The 19,598-nt window shown below is 55.4% G+C and overlaps 1 protein-coding gene across 1 annotated transcript in view; it reads left to right on the forward strand.

The window, feature by feature from the left end:
* Positions 1 to 19,598, forward strand: part of CDH23 (cadherin related 23) — a 427,421-nt gene that overhangs the window by 49,257 nt on the left and 358,566 nt on the right. The window contains exon 3 of the mRNA XM_037055825.1: positions 1,928 to 2,005. Within this exon, the coding sequence (XP_036911720.1) occupies positions 1,928 to 2,005 (78 nt within the window). The remainder of the gene's footprint in view (positions 1 to 1,927; positions 2,006 to 19,598) is intronic.

A 19,598-nucleotide genomic window follows, 5' to 3' on the forward strand; every position in this document is an offset into this window, starting at 1 on the left:
AAGCTCTGAGGGAGCCTCAGGTCCGCAGGGGTGCCGGAAGAGAGGGCTACCCCTGCCCACATTCAAAGCCCCGATGACCCAGCAGCCCTGTCTATGGCGAGTGCCGCACAATGTCAGCCCCGTGAGAGAAGGAGCCACTGCCCCTGGTTGGCAGCAGCTGACGGGAAGTGCCCTCGCCTGTCTCTTTTGCTTGTTTTCCAACACCAACCACCAGTTCTCTGGACACCAACCGACACTAAGAACCTGAAGTTAGCACAGATCCATGGGTTTAAGAGTACAGGCCCCCATTTCAGGGGCCTGTTGCAAGGCCCAGGCCACCTGTATGTTTGACCAACTGGCTATACATTGGGGGGTCCCCATGGCCCACCCTCAGGTTCAATGATCTAGAACAACTCACAGAGCGCAGGGAAACACTTTACTTGCGTTGTTGGCTTAATATAAAGGGCGTGACTCAGGTGAAAGAGATGCATAAGACGAGATATGGGGTGAGGGCGGGGCCCACACTCCCTTGCCCACCCCAGGTGCCCCACCCTCTAGGCACGGGCACCCAGTCTTTCAAATGACCCGCCCCATCCTGAGGCTGGCTAGAGGCTCCGCCCAAAGTCGCCTCCTTGGCATAAATTCAGGTGTGGTCATAAGGGACTCCTTATGACGAACACCAGACATTGCTATCACTCTATAAGTTCCCACCGTTTTTGGAACTCTGCCAGCAACTGGAGACAAACACCAAATATGTTTCTTTTTTTTTAAGATTTTATTTATTTATTTATTTTTAGAGAGAGGGGAAGGGAGGGAGAAAGGGAGAGAAACCTCAACGTGCGGCTGCCTCTCTCATGCCCCCAACTGGGGGCCTGGCCTGCAACCCAGTCAGGCATGTGCCCCGACTGGGAATTGAACTGGTGACCCTTTGGTTCATAGGCCAGCACTCAATCTACTGAGCCACACCAGCCAGGGCCCACATATATTTTTATTATGTCTCACTATGAAAGACCATTAGAAGAGGACTCAGGGGATAGGTGAAACCAGCCTTAGGGAGTTGTGGCGCGGGGGGACTTGTGGTGTGCAGGGGAGCTCTTCGTAGATGTGAAGTTTCCCAGCCCACACAGGTATCACCCTGACTCCTTCCCGTGCCAGCCCCCACTCCAGGGTGTCTCAGAGTGATACCGGCTTACCTGCCCGGAGTTCCCATACGGCCTGCCCCTTGCTAACTGCGTGACCCTGGGCGAGTTCTTCTACCTCCTCTAAGTCTCGTTTCCCCGAACAGAGAAACGGGGCCATGGCAGCACACTGCCATACCATGAGGCTGGATGGAGACGGTATTAGTGGCTGGCACAGAAAAAGGGTCCATGGGTGGCAGCCATTATTAGTAGTCGTGTTAGTATTATTATTACTACTGGGGGCCTTCTGGGTGCGGGGCCCTTTCCTGGGCTCCAGGGCCGTGGCGGTCGTCACGGCAGACAGCCCTTGTCCTTGCCATGTCCACCTTCCACCTGGGCCCAGGCTGCCCAGGTAAAATACATTGTGAATTTTGTGTGCGATTGAGGATTTTCTAGGAGCTGCATTAGAAATGAGATAGGTGATGTTCATTTTAAAAATACGTTTTGCTTAACCCAGTACATCCACAATATTATCAATTCAACATGTAATCGACACGAAAGATGAACGAGGTGTTTTACACTCACTTTTTCCTTCAAGTCTTTGAAATCCTGTGTGTGCTTTGTACTTCAACACATCTCAGTGTGGGCTGGAGCCACATGTGGCCTTGCTGACCACGCAACCTGACAGCCATTTGCCTTGAGGAAGGGGGCCATGGCACTGGACACAGATTCAGTGCCCGCTGCCGCCCCGACAGCCCTGTGTCTCCTTGGAGAATGCGTGAAGCTGGTATGAGGGTACTTGACTGACGCTCTTGTCCTCTGACTTCCAGGCCAGGTGAACCGGCTGCCCTTCTTCATCAACCACTTCTTTGACACATACCTGCTGATCAGCGAGGACACACCCGTGGGTGAGTTGGCACAGGGCTGGTGGGCATGCAGGATGGCGTGGGTGGGCTCCTTTCCCACAGCTGAAGGTGATCTTAGAGACTGAGACCATCTTCCACCCATTACTGAAACCATGGCGTCCCTAATGGGTGTTTATGCGGCTTCTGCTTGGTTTCCTCCAGGGATGGAGCACTTGGTACTTCCCATGGTGGCTCATTCAGATGGAGAGGAATTCTAAGTAAACAAGAGTTCATCACATTGAGCCCAAGTTACTGGCTTTCACTTATGCACCAGTTTTGTCCAACGAAGTGGTTTTTGCTTCTCCCTTAGGAAAATTTGAAGATGGAAGCTGTTGTAGATTTTGTTTTATAGCCTTTTATACTCTTCTGTGATTACTGTGTTTTCTGTATCACATAAGCCTGTTTTGTCATTAGAGAAAATGATCTGCTTAGGAGATGATCATGAGCGTCCTGGTGTTGACCTCTTGCCCCCCGCTTGTCACCTCACACCCAGGTCTGTCCTAATGAGGCCCCTCCCTAGGACCTTGCTCCTACGCCTGTGGCTGGAGACCTGTATGCGTGGTCCCATGGCCTTAGTTCAGCTCTGGGGACCCAGAAGTCTCTTGGGCATGGAGTTGAATTGAATGAACACGTCTTGCATCTGTGCTCACGGGAAGGCATTCTTTTCTGTGAGCATGCGCTCAAATAATGGTACCCGGAAAGTTCTGCCCACCTCCACAACTCCCTGTCCTCTGTCCTCTCACTCCCATAGGTGTTGTAGGGAAAGGGCCCGTAATTGGGGGTTCCTAAATGCTGGTCTGCCTGTGGTGTGGGTGTGAGGGCCGGGCTGTGGGCCAGAAGCAGTGCACCTCCAGGGTCGGCGTGGGCCACCTTTCCGGTGCATCATTTGTACTCAGGAATGAAGCAGGTGGCTTAGAGGGGGTGGGTGGGTGTTAAGATATTTACCTAATGAGTAATTTCAAACACTTTTTCATATAAAACCGAACATAGGTGCCAGGTAGCATAGGTACACAATCCTCCAAAGAAAGCCTCTGCTTGAAGAGGGAGCCTCAGGCGGGCCCAGACTCCCCCACTGCTTGTGAGCGCCTGTGCGGCCCCGGAGGACATCTTTCCTTCTACTCTTCCTGATGGAATCTTCTTTGCAGATGGGTGCCGGGCACAGCAGGTGTGTTTCTAACTGCAGTGGTCGCTCCTTTGGTGACCAGCAGCCCCCACGGATCAGCACTGTGAGGCTGAATTTGGGGACTGGGCTTTGAGAATCTGGGTGTTTGAAGGGCCATCCAGGAAAGTGGTCGCCTGCCACTCTGGTGTTCTTCCAGAGGCTTTGCTCACCTTCTAGGGGGTGGAGAAGGCACCTGCGAGCCTCTTGGGGGCCCTGCTGAGCTGATTCCTCTCCTCTGGGTCGGGCTGGGGGATGTGCTGGGGGCTCCTGCATCCATCTGTGGCTCCTCTGCACACTGAGACCTGGCGTGGAGCCAGCAGAGGAGGCGCCCAGCACACGTGTGTAGGTAACCACGTAAACATTAGCAGCATTCGTCACTGTTAGGGGCTCCCCTTTTTTTCAGTTCATTCATCAGTTGATCAGATGGGGGGGGGATGCCTGCTCTGGGCCAGGCTTGGGTGGCCTGGACCCAGAGAGGAATTAACAGGAATGAAGAAATGGATGTCGGGGGTTATAGGGGCTGAGCTGCACGTCTGGTTAAGTCCCAGTGGGGGATGGGAGAAGGAGAGGTCATCTCTCTGGGGCAGGGCAGAGGCGGGAGGCTGCAGAAGAGGTTTCTGGGCGGTGGCGGAGCTGAGCAGAGTTCTGAACGAGTCCCTTCCCTTTCCTTCACACGCTATTTCCCGTGGCCGGTTTTCTTAAGTGTGTTTTAACTTCATCCTCCTGGAGAGCCACTTGTTGTGGAGGCAGTGTACTTGGGGCAGGTGGGGCATTGAGGCAGAGGTGTGGCCAGCCCTGACTGACCAGAGCTGCTGGCCAGAAGAGGTGAAGGCCCCTCTCAGGTGAGCAGTGTCGGCTACATCGCCTCCTCCGCGACCCCGCACTGCCCGGCCTGAGTGTGGGGTCCTCAGAGGCCTGTGGTTCAGGGAAGGTGGTGGGTGGAGTGGGGTGGACGTTGCTTGGCCAGTGCTAACTAGGACAAGCTTGAGGCTGGAAGTTCCCCGGTGAGCCCCCCAGCAGGCCCTGACCTAGCTTCCTCTGGCTCTGGCTCCTGATTGTCTTCGGCCAAGGCCATCTTCGATTGGCCTCCAGGAGCAACTCCCAGGACTGCGCCTGTGAAGGCTACACTTGGCAGTCACCACAGTGGTGTCCGTCCATCTGTGTGGGAGGATTGACCGGTGACTCTAGGGGACAGTAGGAGTAAGAGGACCCCGTGAGCTGGAAGACAGCTCTGCTCATCTCTCCAAGTGGGTCCAGAGCTGACCTGGCTCCCTCCTGTCTCCTCCCATCCTGTGGCATCAGGAAGGGGCAGCACATCTCTGGCCGGAAAGTCATGAGCCCAGTTTCTGTTCCTTCCTGTGTGACCTTGGACACAGCACTGCCCCTCTCGGGGCCTCTGTCTCCCCGTCTCACCACTGAGAGGGCATCGAATAGATGGGCCCAATGGTCTTCGTCTTGAGCAGCCTGGCTGGCCCCAGATGTCCCCATATGAGACAGGCCTGGAGACCTCCACTGAGCACTGTCACCTACACAAATGGCCCTGGGTCATTCGGGGGGTACGTGGACTCACGTGAATGGGGCAGGGGGCATGCCTCTGATCAGCAGTGGCCAGGGTGACAATAGGTTGAAACAGCTTGTCGAGGGGCCTGGCCCTTGGCCTGCCATGTGGCATGGGGTGGCCTAGAGAGGTGACTTTGGGATTTGGACCCCACTAACCATTTGCTTTCTGGATCTCAGAGTTACAATCTGCAAAATTAGGATGAGGTAGCCCCATCTCCGTATTGTTGGGGTATTTACATGGGATACTGGTAGCTCCCAAGCCTCTATACCTGGAATGTTCTGTTGTTACTGAAAGAATAGGCTGTGTGTGGCCAGGGATGGCTGGATGGGCTGTCCTGTCAGCCACAGGCTTACAGAAGGACAGACAAGCCCATGGAAGAGCTGGGTCCAGTGGGGTGGTCAATAGCAGTGGCCAGAGGCATCGCCCAAGCCAGCTGGAAAATGTCGGCTCCGGCAGGCGGAGGTCAGTGCTGGGGCTGAGCAGACTTCCAGCTCGGGCTGAGCGTCTCCTGCTTGGACACCCAGTGATGGGAGTCATCGTCTATAACGCAGCTCATTCCTGTGCTGTGGGGTAGTCCTGGGAAGGAAAAATTCTCCCCAATATATATGTATACTTTAAAGACTTTATTGATTTATTTTTAGAGAGGGGGAGAAAAAGAGGGAAAGAAACATCAATGCAAGAGGAAAATATTGAATGGTTGCCTCTCATATGCGCCCTGACTGGTGACCGAACCCACAACCCAGCCATGCACCCTGACTGGGAATCGAACTGGCAGCCTTTTGCTTTGCGGGGTGGTGCCCAACCAACTGAGCCACACCATTAATATGAATTCTGTTCTCCTGGCACTTCTATCCATTGNCACCTTCTAGGGGGTGGAGAAGGCACCTGCGAGCCTCTTGGGGGCCCTGCTGAGCTGATTCCTCTCCTCTGGGTCGGGCTGGGGGATGTGCTGGGGGCTCCTGCATCCATCTGTGGCTCCTCTGCACACTGAGATCTGGCGTGGAGCCAGCAGAGGAGGCACCCAGCACACGTGTGTAGGTAACCACGTAAACATTAGCAGCATTCGTCACTGTTAGGGGCTCCCCTTTTTTCAGTTCATTCATCAGTTGATCAGATAGGGGGGATGCCTGCTCTGGGCCAGGCTTGGGTGGCCTGGACCCAGAGAGGAATTAACAGGAATGAAGAAATGGGTGTCGGGGGTTATAGGGGCTGAGCTGCACGTCTGGTTAAGTCCCAGTGGGGGATGGGAGAAGGAGAGGTCATCTCTCTGGGGCAGGGCAGAGGCGGGAGGCTGCAGAAGAGGTTTCTGGGCGGTGGCGGAGCTGAGCAGAGTTCTGAACGAGTCCCTTCCCTTTCCTTCACACGCTATTTCCCGTGGCCGGTTTTCTTAAGTGTGTTTTAACTTCATCCTCCTGGAGAGCCACTTGTTGTGGAGGCAGTGTACTTGGGGCAGGTGGGGCATTGAGGCAGAGGTGTGGCCAGCCCTGACTGACCAGAGCTGCTGGCCAGAAGAGGTGAAGGCCCCTCTCAGGTGAGCAGTGTCGGCTACATCGCCTCCTCCACGACCCCGCACTCCCGGCCTGAGTGTGGGGTCCTCAGAGGCCTGTGGTTCAGGGAAGGTGGTGGGTGGAGTGGGGTGGACGTTGCTTGGCCAGTGCTAACTAGGACAAGCTTGAGGCTGGAAGTTCCCCGGTGAGCCCCCCAGCAGGCCCTGACCTAGCTTCCTCTGGCTCTGGCTCCTGATTGTCTTCGGCCAAGGCCATCTTCGATCGGCCTCCAGGAGCAACTCCCAGGACTGCGCCTGTGAAGGCTACACTTGGCAGTCACCACAGTGGTGTCCGTCCATCTGTGTGGGAGGATTGACCCGTGACTCTAGGGGACAGTAGGAGTGAGAGGACCCTGTGAGCTGGAAGACAGCTCTGCTCATCTCTCCAAGTGGGTCCAGAGCTGACCTGGCTCCCTCCTGTCTCCTCCCATCCTGTGGCATCAGGAGGGGCAGCACATCTCTGGCCGGAAAGTCATGAGCCCAGTTTCTGTTCCTTCCTGTGTGACCTTGGACACAGCACTGCCCCTCTCGGGGCCTCTGTCTCCCCGTCTCACCACTGAGAGGGCATCGAATAGATGGGCCCAATGGTCTTCGTCTTGAGCAGCCTGGCTGGCCCCAGATGTCCCCATATGAGACAGGCCTGGAGACCTGCACTGAGCACTGTCACCTACACAAATGGCCCTGGGTCATTCGGGGGGTACGTGGACTCACGTGAATGGGGCAGGGGGCATGCCTCTGATCAGCAGTGGCCAGGGTGACAATAGGTTGAAACAGCTTGTCGAGGGGCCTGGCCCTTGGCCTGCCATGTGGCATGGGGTGGCCTAGAGAGGTGACTTTGGGATTTGGACCCCACTAACCATTTGCTTTCTGGATCTCAGAGTTACAATCTGCAAAATTAGGATGAGGTAGCCCCATCTCCGTATTGTTGGGGTATTTACATGGGATACTGGTAGCTCCCAAGCCTCTATACCTGGAATGTTCTGTTGTTACTGAAAGAATAGGCTGTGTGTGGCCAGGGATGGCTGGATGGGCTGTCCTGTCAGCCACAGGCTTACAGAAGGACAGACAAGCCCATGGAAGAGCTGGGTCCAGTGGGGTGGTCAATAGCAGTGGCCAGAGGCATCGCCCAAGCCAGCTGGAAAATGTCGGCTCCGGCAGGCGGAGGTCAGTGCTGGGGCTGAGCAGACTTCCAGCTCGGGCTGAGCGTCTCCTGCTTGGACACCCAGTGATGGGAGTCATCGTCTATAACGCAGCTCATTCCTGTGCTGTGGGGTAGTCCTGGGAAGGAAAAATTCTCCCCAATATATATGTATACTTTAAAGACTTTATTGATTTATTTTTAGAGAGGGGGAGAAAAAGAGGGAAAGAAACATCAATGCAAGAGGAAAATATTGAATGGTTGCCTCTCATATGCGCCCTGACTGGTGACCGAACCCACAACCCAGCCATGCACCCTGACTGGGAATCGAACTGGCAGCCTTTTGCTTTGCGGGGTGGTGCCCAACCAACTGAGCCACACCATTAATATGAATTCTGTTCTCCTGGCACTTCTATCCATTGACCACTGGAGCCTTACAGAATAATAATACCACCTATGATATATAATATAAATGTATAATACATAGTATTATAATGTATAATACATAGTATTATAATAATGTTTATTGAGTGCTCAAGGAAGTGTCCTAAATGTTTTTATTATTTCATTTTTAAGCTTGCTTTTAAGAATCAGAGGTAGAGCTTGGCTACAGGCTCCATCAGTATGTAGTTTCTGTGAACGTGCTCTCCTGGGTTAAAGAACAGGACATTCATCCACCCCTAACCCTCCAAGCCTTTCCATTTTTAATGCTTTTGCCTCGGGCCAGTGGCCCCATGCCCAGGAGTGGAGTGGGGGGGAGAGCACAACGTGGCCACCTGATACCCCTTGCAGAGGCTGCACGGTCTCTTACTATCTCCTCACCTATCTCAGGTGCCGATGCCCTCCACGTGATGTTGTTTCGGAGGACCATGTCCCAGCCAGAGAAGACAGCAGCGAAATGAAGTCATTAAGTAGCTCTGCCCCCACCCCCACCCAGTATGTTAACACTCGGGGCCCCCTGTCCCTGTGGGTCTTGTTCCGGACGCACGTATCAGTCACTGGCAGTGGGGCCTGGCATGGCGGGGCAGAGCAAGGGCAGATCAGGGACTCAGTGTCTGGTCTGGCTAGTTGGCATTGCCTACACTTGGCCCTGACTGTCCTCAGTGAATGGCCACCTTTCAGATGAAAGATGGGCTGCAAGTGCGCTGCCTCCAGGTCACCTCCTGAATCCACTGCATGCACTCCCCCAGTATTGCTCACAGCCAGAACACTAGCGACACGTGTGGCTAAAGCCCATGGTTAGTCCTCAGCCCTTGTGACCTCTCAGCAGTCGATCCCTTTCTCCCCAGGACATCACCTCTCTGGCTGATCCTTCCCAGTCTCCTTGGCTGGTTGCCCCCACACTCCTGAACTTCTTTGCGTTGGAGGCCCCAGCCCAGCTCCTGTATCTCATCTTCTTGCTCCCACGTGAAGGCCTCTAGTTCAGGGCTTTGGATGCTGTCTATATGCTGACGACTCACAGAGGAGACTCCAGACTTGTGCGTCCACCTCTGCTCATCATTTCCCCCTGGATGTCCAAGGGTCGCTCCAACCAGCATGTCTAAAGCTAAACTTCTGATACCCGCCCCCACACCTGCCACTTCTACAGCCTGTCCCACCTCAGTTAGTTGCAACTCTATCCTTCCAGTTGCTCAGGCCAGAAACTTGGGGTCAATCCTGACTTTTCCCTTTCCTCCTCATCTCTCATCCAGTTTGTCTGGATGTCCTAGCTTCAAAATGTTTCCAGAATTTTCTCACTTCCCGCCTTTTCCACTCCTGCCCACCGGGTCCAAGCTTGGGTCATCCCAGCAGCTCCCGAATGGTCCCAGTGGTTTCCCTGCGGCACCTCTTCTCGCTGTAGCAGCCGGTGATGGAGCAGTTCTTTCCAACCTGAGACGGAGCCTGACATGAGGTCTGCTCAAGTGCCCCCATCCCTCTTGGAACAACAGCCAGCATTCTCCAAGGGCACAGAGGCTGTCTGCAGTCCAGACCCTGCTACCTCTCACACCCCACCCCTCCCCAGCCCCCCAGAGCATTCTGCTCCAGCCCTGCTGGTCTCCTTGAAGTTCCCTGAGCAGGAAAGGCAGGTGCTGACCTCTGGGCCTTTGCAGGTGCCACTCCTGCAGCCTGGAATGCCTGCAATGTGATGAGCTTGTGCCGGGCAATTAAGTCAGGTCAGAGGCCACTGCCTCTGAGGCTCCACAGGAAGGGATCAGATGCAGCTTCCTCTCCCTTCTTCCCTCTCTGCTGGTCCCAACTGGGGTGCCGTTGTTATTCTGTCACTCATCTGTCTCCTCTGTTGCTTTGTGAATGCTTCCAGGTAGCCAGGGTCATATCTGTGTCCCCAGAGCTAAGCCCTGTGTCTGGCTTGCATCTGGAGCTTGGGGTGCCCTGGAGAAGGAATAGAGTCTGGAGTTTGTGAGCATGTGGGGGAGTTCGCCATCCCTCCTGGAGTCTTAGACCAGATACCCCCCCTCCCAATGGTGTGTCAGCAGCGAAGTGTTGGTGACAGCAGGGATGGCTGCCCAGGGAGTGGGCCCAGGAGAACTTGTCCCCCAAACGGCACAGACGCTGTGCGTGCCTGCGCTTGTGGATGGCAAAGCCTGCACTGTGCCGGGGGCCGTGCTTTATCACCCCAGCTGGCTGCCGGAGTTGTGTGTGGCATATTTGCCGGGAGCCCTTGGGGCAGCCAGCCTGGATGGCTCCCAGGGAGGGACACGGAAGCAGCAGCATGAAGTCCGGCTGGGAGGCACCATGCTGACTGAGGGGCTGAGAGGGGCAGAGGACACGTAGTCTGTCTCCTTCAGCTGCCACCGATTCTCCTACTTCAGGTTCTGCACCAGGTGGTGTCCCTCAGGGCTGGTCACTGAGGTCACTCCTTCTACCCCAATTCTAAACACCCCTGGCCAAAAGCCTCCCAATTGCCCAGAGGAAGGAGGGAGAAGTCTTTACCACAGCCTGTCACCTACTGCTCCCCATAGGCTCCCTGCTTTCTGGCCATGGTGACCCACTTGGCATCCTAACATCTCAGGCTGTCTCACCCCTGCACCTGTGCCCAGGCTGTCGCCTAGGCCAGGAGTGTCTGGTGAGTCCCTACTCATCTGTCAGGGTGTCGCTCAGATGTCACCTGCTCTGTGAGGCCCCACAGCCCTCCCTCCCCCCACCTTCTGTTGCTTTGCATTGGCCTCCGTGAAAGCTCTTCACGAGTTCCGTCTTGTTGCTGATGTGTAACTCTCCATTGGCTGTTCATTTTTACTTATTAGTTTTATTAATATTGACATTACAGTTAATTATAATTTCCACATTCAGGTATAATGCAGGATTGCGGGTGATAGTATCAGCAAGTGTTTATTGACTGCCAGCCTCCTGCCGGGGCCTTGGGGAAGCGTGTTGAGCGCGTGGCCTCCTGGCATCCTCAGGGTGACCCTTGCAGAGAGGTGTCATCCCCTCCACGTCCCAGCTGAGCGAGCTGAGCCTGCGTGCCCTCTGTGCCAAGCACAGTGCTGGACACAGATCCTGGCTGAATGAATAGGGGGATGAACACAAGAATAAAAGGGTGTGTGGATGGTGACTGATTCCCCTCCCCTTGTCACCCTGCCCCTCTGTATGCTGGCCCCCCAAGATTGGCACACATGAAGCCAACTGCCCCAGGCAGACCCCCCAGCACTCCCAAAGCATCTTGAGCCACAATTCAGATGATAATGCCCATGCTAATCACCTACAGGACTAAATTAGTCTTGTCAGGAGCCATTAAGGCAGGAGCTGGGATTCATTAGGATGGATCGGGCCTAGGTAGCGGCTGGCATCACTGCCAGTCGGTGCTGATTAATTCCTCTGCAAACTTCATCAATGCCCAGCTGTTTCATCTGGACCCAGGGAGAGCAATTTTCAGGTGGGCTGACCCTGCATCCGTGGCCTTGGCAGATGGGGGAGCTGTGCCCCTGCCAGCAAGAGGACAGCTCCCTGCAGGCGCCACTTCCACCACCCCCCACCCCCCTGCCCAGCACAGAGTGGGAGGCTGATGTTCATGGTGGGCTGCGTGGGCAGCAGACACTAGGGGGTGGCGAGGTGTCTGGACGTGGGATTCTGGAGCAGACATGGAGGGGGTAAGTGACAAGGGAGTCTGGGAGGTCTCAGTGCCTGGTGACTTGCAAGGGGCTGTCCCCCCTTCTCTGTGCCTTGCTCCCATTGTATCTGTAAAGGAAGAAATCACCTCTCAGAAGAGGATGGAGGGTGACATGCTTTTTCTCTTAACCAGAGAATTCCTTAGGACTGACACGGGGGACAGGGGCTCGCGGTACCCAGAGCAGCTCCTCCACAGGGAGTTGTCGGGCTAGAGGGTCATGCGTGTGAGGAGTCCAGTGGGTCCCGACATCAGCCAGGTGTGTGCTCCGAGCGTGCACGGCCCGAGCTTTTCTGCCAACCATCCATGCAAAGGCAGCTTCGTCCGGTAGCTAACGATACACACAGGGGAGTGCATGACATAATGATGCGTGCAAAGGAGAATTATCATCTCTGGTTGAAGTTAGGGTCAGCGGGAGACAGTGGGGCTGTAACAGCCTATATTCTCCACCTTACTTTGCCCCCCCTCACCCCTCAGGCTCTTCAGAGGGTCTATGATGAACCACTGGGACAATTTGATGACCACTGTCTTAGTCAAATAGTCCCACTGTACAGATGGAGAAACTGAGGCCCCAGAGGGGAAGCCTGCCCAAGGGCCCTGGGGAATTACTGTTGGGTTCCAGTCTGAAGCCCCCCTGAATTAACACGCCAGCTGCAGGACGGGTACCAGGGGGCTCTGCCCATGCGGTCCCGTGCTGCCTTGGGGCCTGGGGGAGGAGGGGCACCTTGGGCTGGTGGGATGAGAGTGGACTTAGAGGCTGAAGAGAAGGCCCATGGTGCCTCATAGCTTTCACAATCTGGGGTAGAGTACCTGAGGAGGGGAAGTGAGGTCAGCCCAGGGGCGCCCTGGGGCTGTGGACATCGGGGTCAGGGGGCATGGTTTGAGAGGAGGGAAGTGACCCAGTATCTGATGATCAGATGCTGGGACCCAGGGGCCTGGGCTCTTAATATCTTCACAGAGCAGGGACTTTCCTCTTCCTTTTGGGAGGTGAGGGGATGACTCGCAGGATCCCTGGAGGGGCCTGGGTGCTCTGTGGCCTTGCCTCCTTTGCCTTCTCCAGGGCAGCATTGGACCTCAGAGAGGGAGAGAAGACAGATTAGTACCCTCTTGCCCTCTTGAGGTATCTCATGGGCTGTAGCCACTCCCAAGAGGCCCCTGCCTGGGCACATCTACAGCCCTAGCCGCAGACTGCCCCTCAACACACGGGCAGAGGTGGGGCGGGGGTTTTAGATGTAGCCGTAATAACACTAATGATAACGATGATGTGCCACCTGTCATGTGGGCAGACTCTTAATGGCCTGTACCGCACACCTGTGCCAGGCTGTGTCAGAAAATGGGGTAAGGACACGCACATTAAAGGTAACTGGAAAAATGGCAGCTAACTTTCATTGTGCAGGTACTCTGTGTGTAGCTAAGCTCTTCCTGCACACTGCTTCATTGAATCCTAATGGCAAACCGAGAAAGTGGGCCTCAGAACCTCCCTTATACACATGAGGGGCGGAAGCTCCAAAGAGGCAACTTACCCAGGGTCACACATCTTATATAGGATGGAAATTAGACTTGAACCTGCTGCCACCTGCCCCCAAATCCTGTGCACTTCACCGCAACTGTGGGACTCTGTGTGTAGGTCATTGCCTTCAAGAAGCCCCAGTTTGGAGTGAAGAGGACCAGTGGTAAATGCCCAGTGAATGCCAGGCACGTGGGAGCATGAGCTATAGAGTAGTGCTGATGCTCAGAGGAGGAAGGAGCTCGTCCCCGGCACGGGGATGGGGAAGGCTTCGTGGTAGGGCTGGCATCTCGTGGCTGGGTTTCAACAGGCTGAAACCACGAGAGAGGCATTTCAGAAGGCAACCACTAGTCTGGTGAGCATTTGTGTTATTTTGGATGGCAGAAGTTGTGGTTGTGGTTAAAAGTAAAAAATAGTAACAGTAATTAGTTAGCACTTGTGTTTTGCTGCTAGATGACCAACGTGATCTCGCTGAATCCTCCGCAGCAACGATGGGCAGACCGTTCTGTCCCGATCCCCGTGTTACGGTTCAGAGAGACCAAGCTGCCCAGGCTGCCACGGCTGAGTCAGGGTTTGAACGCCAAGAGCTCAGACTCCAGCATCTGCAAACTTACTGCCCCACTGTGCTGCTTCTCGGGATTGTGTGAGTCAGTTTGTCACCCAGGAAAGGGTCTCAGTGACCAAGGGTCCGCACTGGAGAGGCACAGGATCAAGGGGCAGCTGCTCCCAGGTCGGGGAGAGTGGCTAGCACAGCTTGGTAGTGGGGCACAGGCCCAGGATTGAGCCAGGCAGCTGGGTCCCTGGCCTGCTTCTGCTCTCACTCAGCTGTGTGAGCTCAGGCAGGTTGATTTGCCTCTCTGGGCCTCGCTTCCCTGTTACTCAGAAGATGCTAGACCTTGATGACGTCCTACACAGAAGTGGAATTACTGCTGAAAAAATGATTGGGGAAACATAGATGAGTGTGGTATTAACCAGGTGGCTTGTTCTTGGGCTTGCTGAGCCTTTTCCAGTGACCAGTAGTGAAGCAGGTGAGGGCCTTGGCCAATAGTTCTGGGGCCAGGCAGCACATGCCTGCTTTAGGGGAGTTGGGGGGCTGGTAGGTGAGCCTGGCTCAGCCGTGTCCATGGGTGGGGATGTGCTGAGCTTGCAGCCAGCTGAGAACAAACACTTCGGTTCCCTGGGAATTAGCTGAAGGTGTAAGAGCTAGAAACTCTCCAGCTGGTTGGGGAGCCAGTGGCAGGCAGAGCTGAATTTGAACTGGTCGCCACCTGCCTGCACCCACTGTCCTTTACGTGGCTCAGAGGACCTGTGAGCCTGACTATTCGGCTACAGTTTAGCCCCAAAAGTCAAGTCGTTTTGTCAGCACTTGACCGAAAAGAATTTGGACACCCGGGGAAGTTGTCCATTGGTGCCAGGGTCACCTTGAAGACGCCCTCACCTGAGTGCCTCCCTCTTTCTCCCTTTGCCTACCTGTGCAGAGCACACAGTACAGCAAGCACTGGGATGCAAAGTGCAAGGTCTGGGTCTGATCCCAGCTCTGCTGCTCACGAGCTGTGTAAACACTGGCAAGTTCCCGGGCCTCTCTGAGCCTCCTTGTCTTTCACCGGAACTGGGGGTGATGGTACTTGCCCAGCTGACTTCACAGTGAGCTTCAGGAAAGAGCTTTAAAAACTAAATTGCTGTACAAATAGCAGACATTATTTTTATTGAGTCATTTGTCTTCAAGTGCCTCCTCTTCCAAGAAGCCTTCCTGTGCATCTCAGGCAAGTGTGGACTGTATCACTGACTGCTTATCCTCTCTCTGCCTCAGTTTACTCATTTGGAAAGTGGGGATGATGATCACACTGTGTATACTCGTAGGATTGTGGCAATGACTCAATAAATTAATTTTGGGCATTTGGAACTGTGCTTGGCACTAAGACGCTGACTGGTAGGTTATGATTGACTAGTGTTTTCCCACCTGGGCAAAAAGCAGCCTGGGACAGGATTTTTGCCCTATGCGGCCAAAGCCCCCTGTGTCCAACCATAAATATGTGGTATGGTTTTATGCATTATTTTCCAAGGTAGCATGTTCACTTTCCAGGTAGAAGAGACTGAGGGCCCCGGTCCACTTCCCAGACTGACCAGGAATCTGCGGGTCACAGCTGTCTGCCAACAAGTGGCGTAGGTGCTGGGTGGCCAGCTCCCTGTCTCACCAGGCAGTGAGTGCCACCCACCTAGTAACAGGCCGTCTGCCTCCTGCTGCTGTTCCCCACTCACCCTGCTTGGTCCAGAGCTCCCTGGAGTCAGCCTGTCCCTCAGCACACGATGGCTGTCCATGGCCCAAAGATGGACCTGCCCCTCAATCTGTGGGGCTTGGCTCTGGAGGCCCTGCCCTTGCAGCTGGCCCTTAGACTAAGGACAGACTTCGCTCACCTTCAGCCTCCTGGTCCCCCTCTGCTGTGCCAGGCACTGAGGAGTGTTGTCTGCTCATGTCATCCTCCTGGCTCCCGGGGAAGGAGCCGGTTCCTCAGCCCATTTACTCAGGAGGAAACAGAGGCTCAGAGGGGTTGCCACCTGCCAGAGGTCCACAGTCACTGAGCTGCAGAGCTGGGTTCAAGCCCAGGTCTTTCTTGCTCCAAAGCCAACACTCTCCTCTGTTTGTAGGTGAGTAGATCAAAGGAGGCGGAGAGAGAACCTTCCTGCCCCAGGACTGGCATGGGGTCCTCACCCACCATCCCTTCCCTCTCTTCTGCTGCCTTGCTCTGCCTTCATACTGCAGTGGGTAGAGAGGACAGGAGCTTCAAACTCTGGTCCCTTCCATCTCCTTGCCCTTGGGCGAGGGAGCGTGTGTGCTGCAGCTGCCTCTCTGCCCCCACACTCAGGTGTCAGGGGCTGCCCGTGGATGCTCTGTGCCCGGGCTCTCTCAGTAGCAGGACCGTGTGGGGTGGGAGCCCCGGCACTTTGTAGGATTGATGTGGCCTTTGAAGAGGATAATTCAAGATGAATATGCTGGTGTCCGGCTGGGTGAGATGGAGGGATTATTGAGTGTTGAACCTGCTTCGCCGCATCAGCTGCTTTATGAGCTCTCTAGAGAAACCCTATGTTGTGGATAACTCAGCCCTGACAGGCAGGGAGGCGGCATCTGCCTCCCACATTCCCTTGGCGAGCAGTGCTGGCCTAGCCCAGGTACCTCGCTTGCCCCATCCAGGTGTCCAGAAACACCTCTGCCCATGCATCCTGAGCTGCCCCAGATGTGGGGTGAGGGCCGTGGTGCTCACCCAGTGGGTCCCCATGTTGGCCTCTGGCTCCAGGCTGCCTCAGGCAACCTAGGCAGAGGGGAGGTGAGGGTACCAGAGCCCATGGACAAATCTCTTTGGTCTTGGGCAGCCTGTTACCCCCAGGGGCAGCCCTGTCTCATCGCTAAGGACACTGCCTCTGCAGGTTGACAGGTTCCTTGGCAGAGCAGACTGGATCTGCGGTTCAGGGACTCCAGACACTATGGGGGAGGTATCCTCACTGAGTCAGCTTCGCCTAGTGTTGACACAAGGGCATGAGGTCAGGGGAGCAAAGCCCCTTGTGGGCCCTGGCAGCTCAACTCAACCCTGGTTCATCCTCAGCAGTCCCTGCTGCAGCCCATAGTATTGCAGGGACCACCGGGGTGCAGCCAAGCAACAGACCAAGTCATAAACTCTTGGTGGACAGGGACTGTGGCTTAAAGCCTTGTTAGGTAGAATCGCCTGGCGTGTGCAGCAGACTGACAGTGAGTGCCCGTGGCCTTCTTCCTCCATGTGCCATGGGGAGCCTGGCCCGGGGAGTATGACACAGGTGGCACTCATGCTGTGCACAGTGACTTACGTGTCTGTCCCAGCCCCAAAGCACGTTTATCCCTGGGCTGTGCCTCCTTCGGTCACAAAAGCCTTTCTGAGGAAAAGGCACCTACGAGGGGGAATGGCAGGCATACTACACTCTCGGGGGCAGCTTGGCAGTAGGAGAGCTTGGGTGCAGGTGCTTGGGTGCAGGTGCTTCCCCGCGGTGGGGTCCAGAGTGAAAACTCATGGCCCGCGCCTGCAGGGTGGGGGTCATAATCCAGTGCTAGCCCCACATTCCGTCATTTTAAACACGATCCGTGTACAGGGTTTTAGATGTAGCTGTAATAACACTCATGATAACGATGATTACGACATCCACCTGCACTCTTCTCTATGCCCTGTCCTGTCACAGGGACTTGGGGTGTGGCAGTGACTTGGGAAGAAAGCAATTCCAGACCCTGTGCTGGGTTCCCACGCTGCTGATCCCCACCATAGCCCAGGAGGGCCACTGCTGGCTCACTGTGCAGAGGGGGATGAGTTAGTGACCTGTCCACGGTCAAAGGACCCTCTCAGTGTCAGTGCCAAGGATTGAGCCTGACCGTCTGACCCCCAGGGCATGCCTGGCTGCATTCCCCTGTGTGCCCTTGAGTGCACTGCCTAAGTTTCCCCATATTATAAACTGAGGATAATGGGCCTCTCCCAGTGTGTTTTTCCCTCCCTCCAGCAGTGCAGAACCCCCGGAGGGCTTGTCACAACACAGGTGGCTGTCCATATACCTTGAATTTCCAAGTCAGTAGGTCTGGCCTAGGCCTGAGAATTTGCATTTCTTCGAGTTCTTAGGTGCTGCTGCTGCTGCTGCTGCTGGCCCAGGGGCCCCAGTTTAAGACCCCCGCCCTCACCGTGCTGCTTCCCCCCTTCCGGAATCGGCCCCGGGGCCTGCGTGTGTCCTGCCTCATACAGGCCTGTTCAGTTTGTAGCCCTGGTGGCGCCTTCCCTGTAGGCGCTGGGTGGACTCCCTGGACCTGCCTGACCATCTCGCAGGTCCCCTGCCTGACGCATCTCCTCTGCCCTCTGCCCCTCAGCTGGGGCTCATGCTTGGGTCACAGGTGTGTGACTTCAGAGGGAGCTCCAGGAGGACCAGAGATGCAGGGGAGCCCAGGTGCCCAGGTGCCCAAATGCCCAGCATGTCTTTTCCCAGCCCCACCTCCTGTGTTTACACAGAGTGGCTGTGCAGCAGCGGACATAATTACTCCTGATGGCCTTCATTAAAAGCTCTGCGGTAATTTACAGTCAATTAAAGGGAAGGAAGTTGCTTCTGTCCTCAGGCGACCCCCAACCTGCTTCCAGGGAGTCCGCCCAAGGAGATGCAGGTCTGGGGGGCATGGTTTGGGCCTGAGCAGAAAGGAGAAGGAGGAGGGAAAAAAGGGAGTGTGGCTTCTGAAGCCAGTGAGCCCACTGTCCTCAAACTCAACAGCCGAGCCATCTGTCACCAGCTCCTGGCTGAGTGCTCCCAGTGTGGTGCCTCAGGACCACAGAGCCTCAGAGTCCTGGAAGAAGGAGCTCTGAGCCCTGGCCCTGCCCTCACTGTGCTGAAACCTCCCCCGGGTCCTTCACCCTTGGAAGCCCCAGTTTACTCATCTACAAAATGGGTCTGTTTTCTTGTCCTTTGCAGAGCTGTTGTGGTTGTTAGGCGAAATCTCGAATGTGGTGAGCACAGGGCCTGGACCCCATCAGGCGCTCAGTGACAGGAATGGCAATTCTCGTTCCACCCGGGAAACCGAACCTGCCTGCACGGGAGCTTTCTGACAGCAAAAGTCTGTTCCGATGCTGGCAGCCCGATGTCCCCCCACGTCTGGCTCAGGCCCTGCCTCATCCTCTGGGCACAGGAAACTAAAAGACACTCATGGGGAGTGCCCGTGGCACCTGTCCCTCTGGGCAGGACCTTTGGGTTTCAGGGTGAACAGCCTCTTCTTCCACCTATAGGCCAATTTAGGCAATGGAGATGTTTAGCAGCTGTGTTTCCCACCATCTAAAATGAAAATAGCTCCATGTGCTGTAGCGGCGCACACCGTCCTAAAGACAACGGAAAATTACAGCACAACACGTTTCCCCCTTTTGCTGCTAAAATTGATTTTCTAACTCTCTCTCGATCATGTATAAAACAAAATACTTCATGCTTTCACTATGAAAAATAAGATAAAATGCAAATAACTTCACCGAGTGTCACAGGAGCCAGGGATGGGGAGAGAAGCGTGTGTTTCCACAGCCAGGATTATCTGCTCTGCCAACCAGAACCAGGCCCACGAGAGATACAAACATGGGAGGCCACAGGAGAAGTGGCCGTGAGGGGCCGCCTCCACCCTGGGGCCACGTGGAGAAGGCAGGCTGCCTGTGAACACAGCGTGCTGTCTCGGCTCCTGCCCAGTGCCCTCATTTGGTGAGATGACATATGGGCTGTGACAGGGGACATTCGACGCACGCCCGGCACAGGGCCTGGCACACCACCAGGGCAGGTCCTTCCCAGCCTGACCTCACTCTGTGGGCAACAAGTGTGGCCTTTTCCTTTGCAGTTGTTTTCTGTCCAGTCTGCTAAAGGAATAATGAGGAATGAGGACAGGGTCACCGTCCCGCCCTGCTCACCCCCATTCCTCGTCCTCGGGAGGTTTTCTTTCTCCGCCCCTGTCTCTGGCTCTGGGAGTGGGTGAGAGCGGCAGGGAAGGCAGGACGGAAGGTGGAGGAATCGGCACGCCCTAGCAGCCAGCTCTCCTGCCAGAGTTTTCTCGTCCCTG

This window comes from Sturnira hondurensis, unplaced genomic scaffold (assembly GCF_014824575.4).
Source record: "Sturnira hondurensis isolate 20B ecotype Veracruz unplaced genomic scaffold, ASM1482457v3 Scaffold0008761, whole genome shotgun sequence".
Lineage (NCBI taxonomy): Eukaryota > Metazoa > Chordata > Mammalia > Chiroptera > Phyllostomidae > Sturnira > Sturnira hondurensis.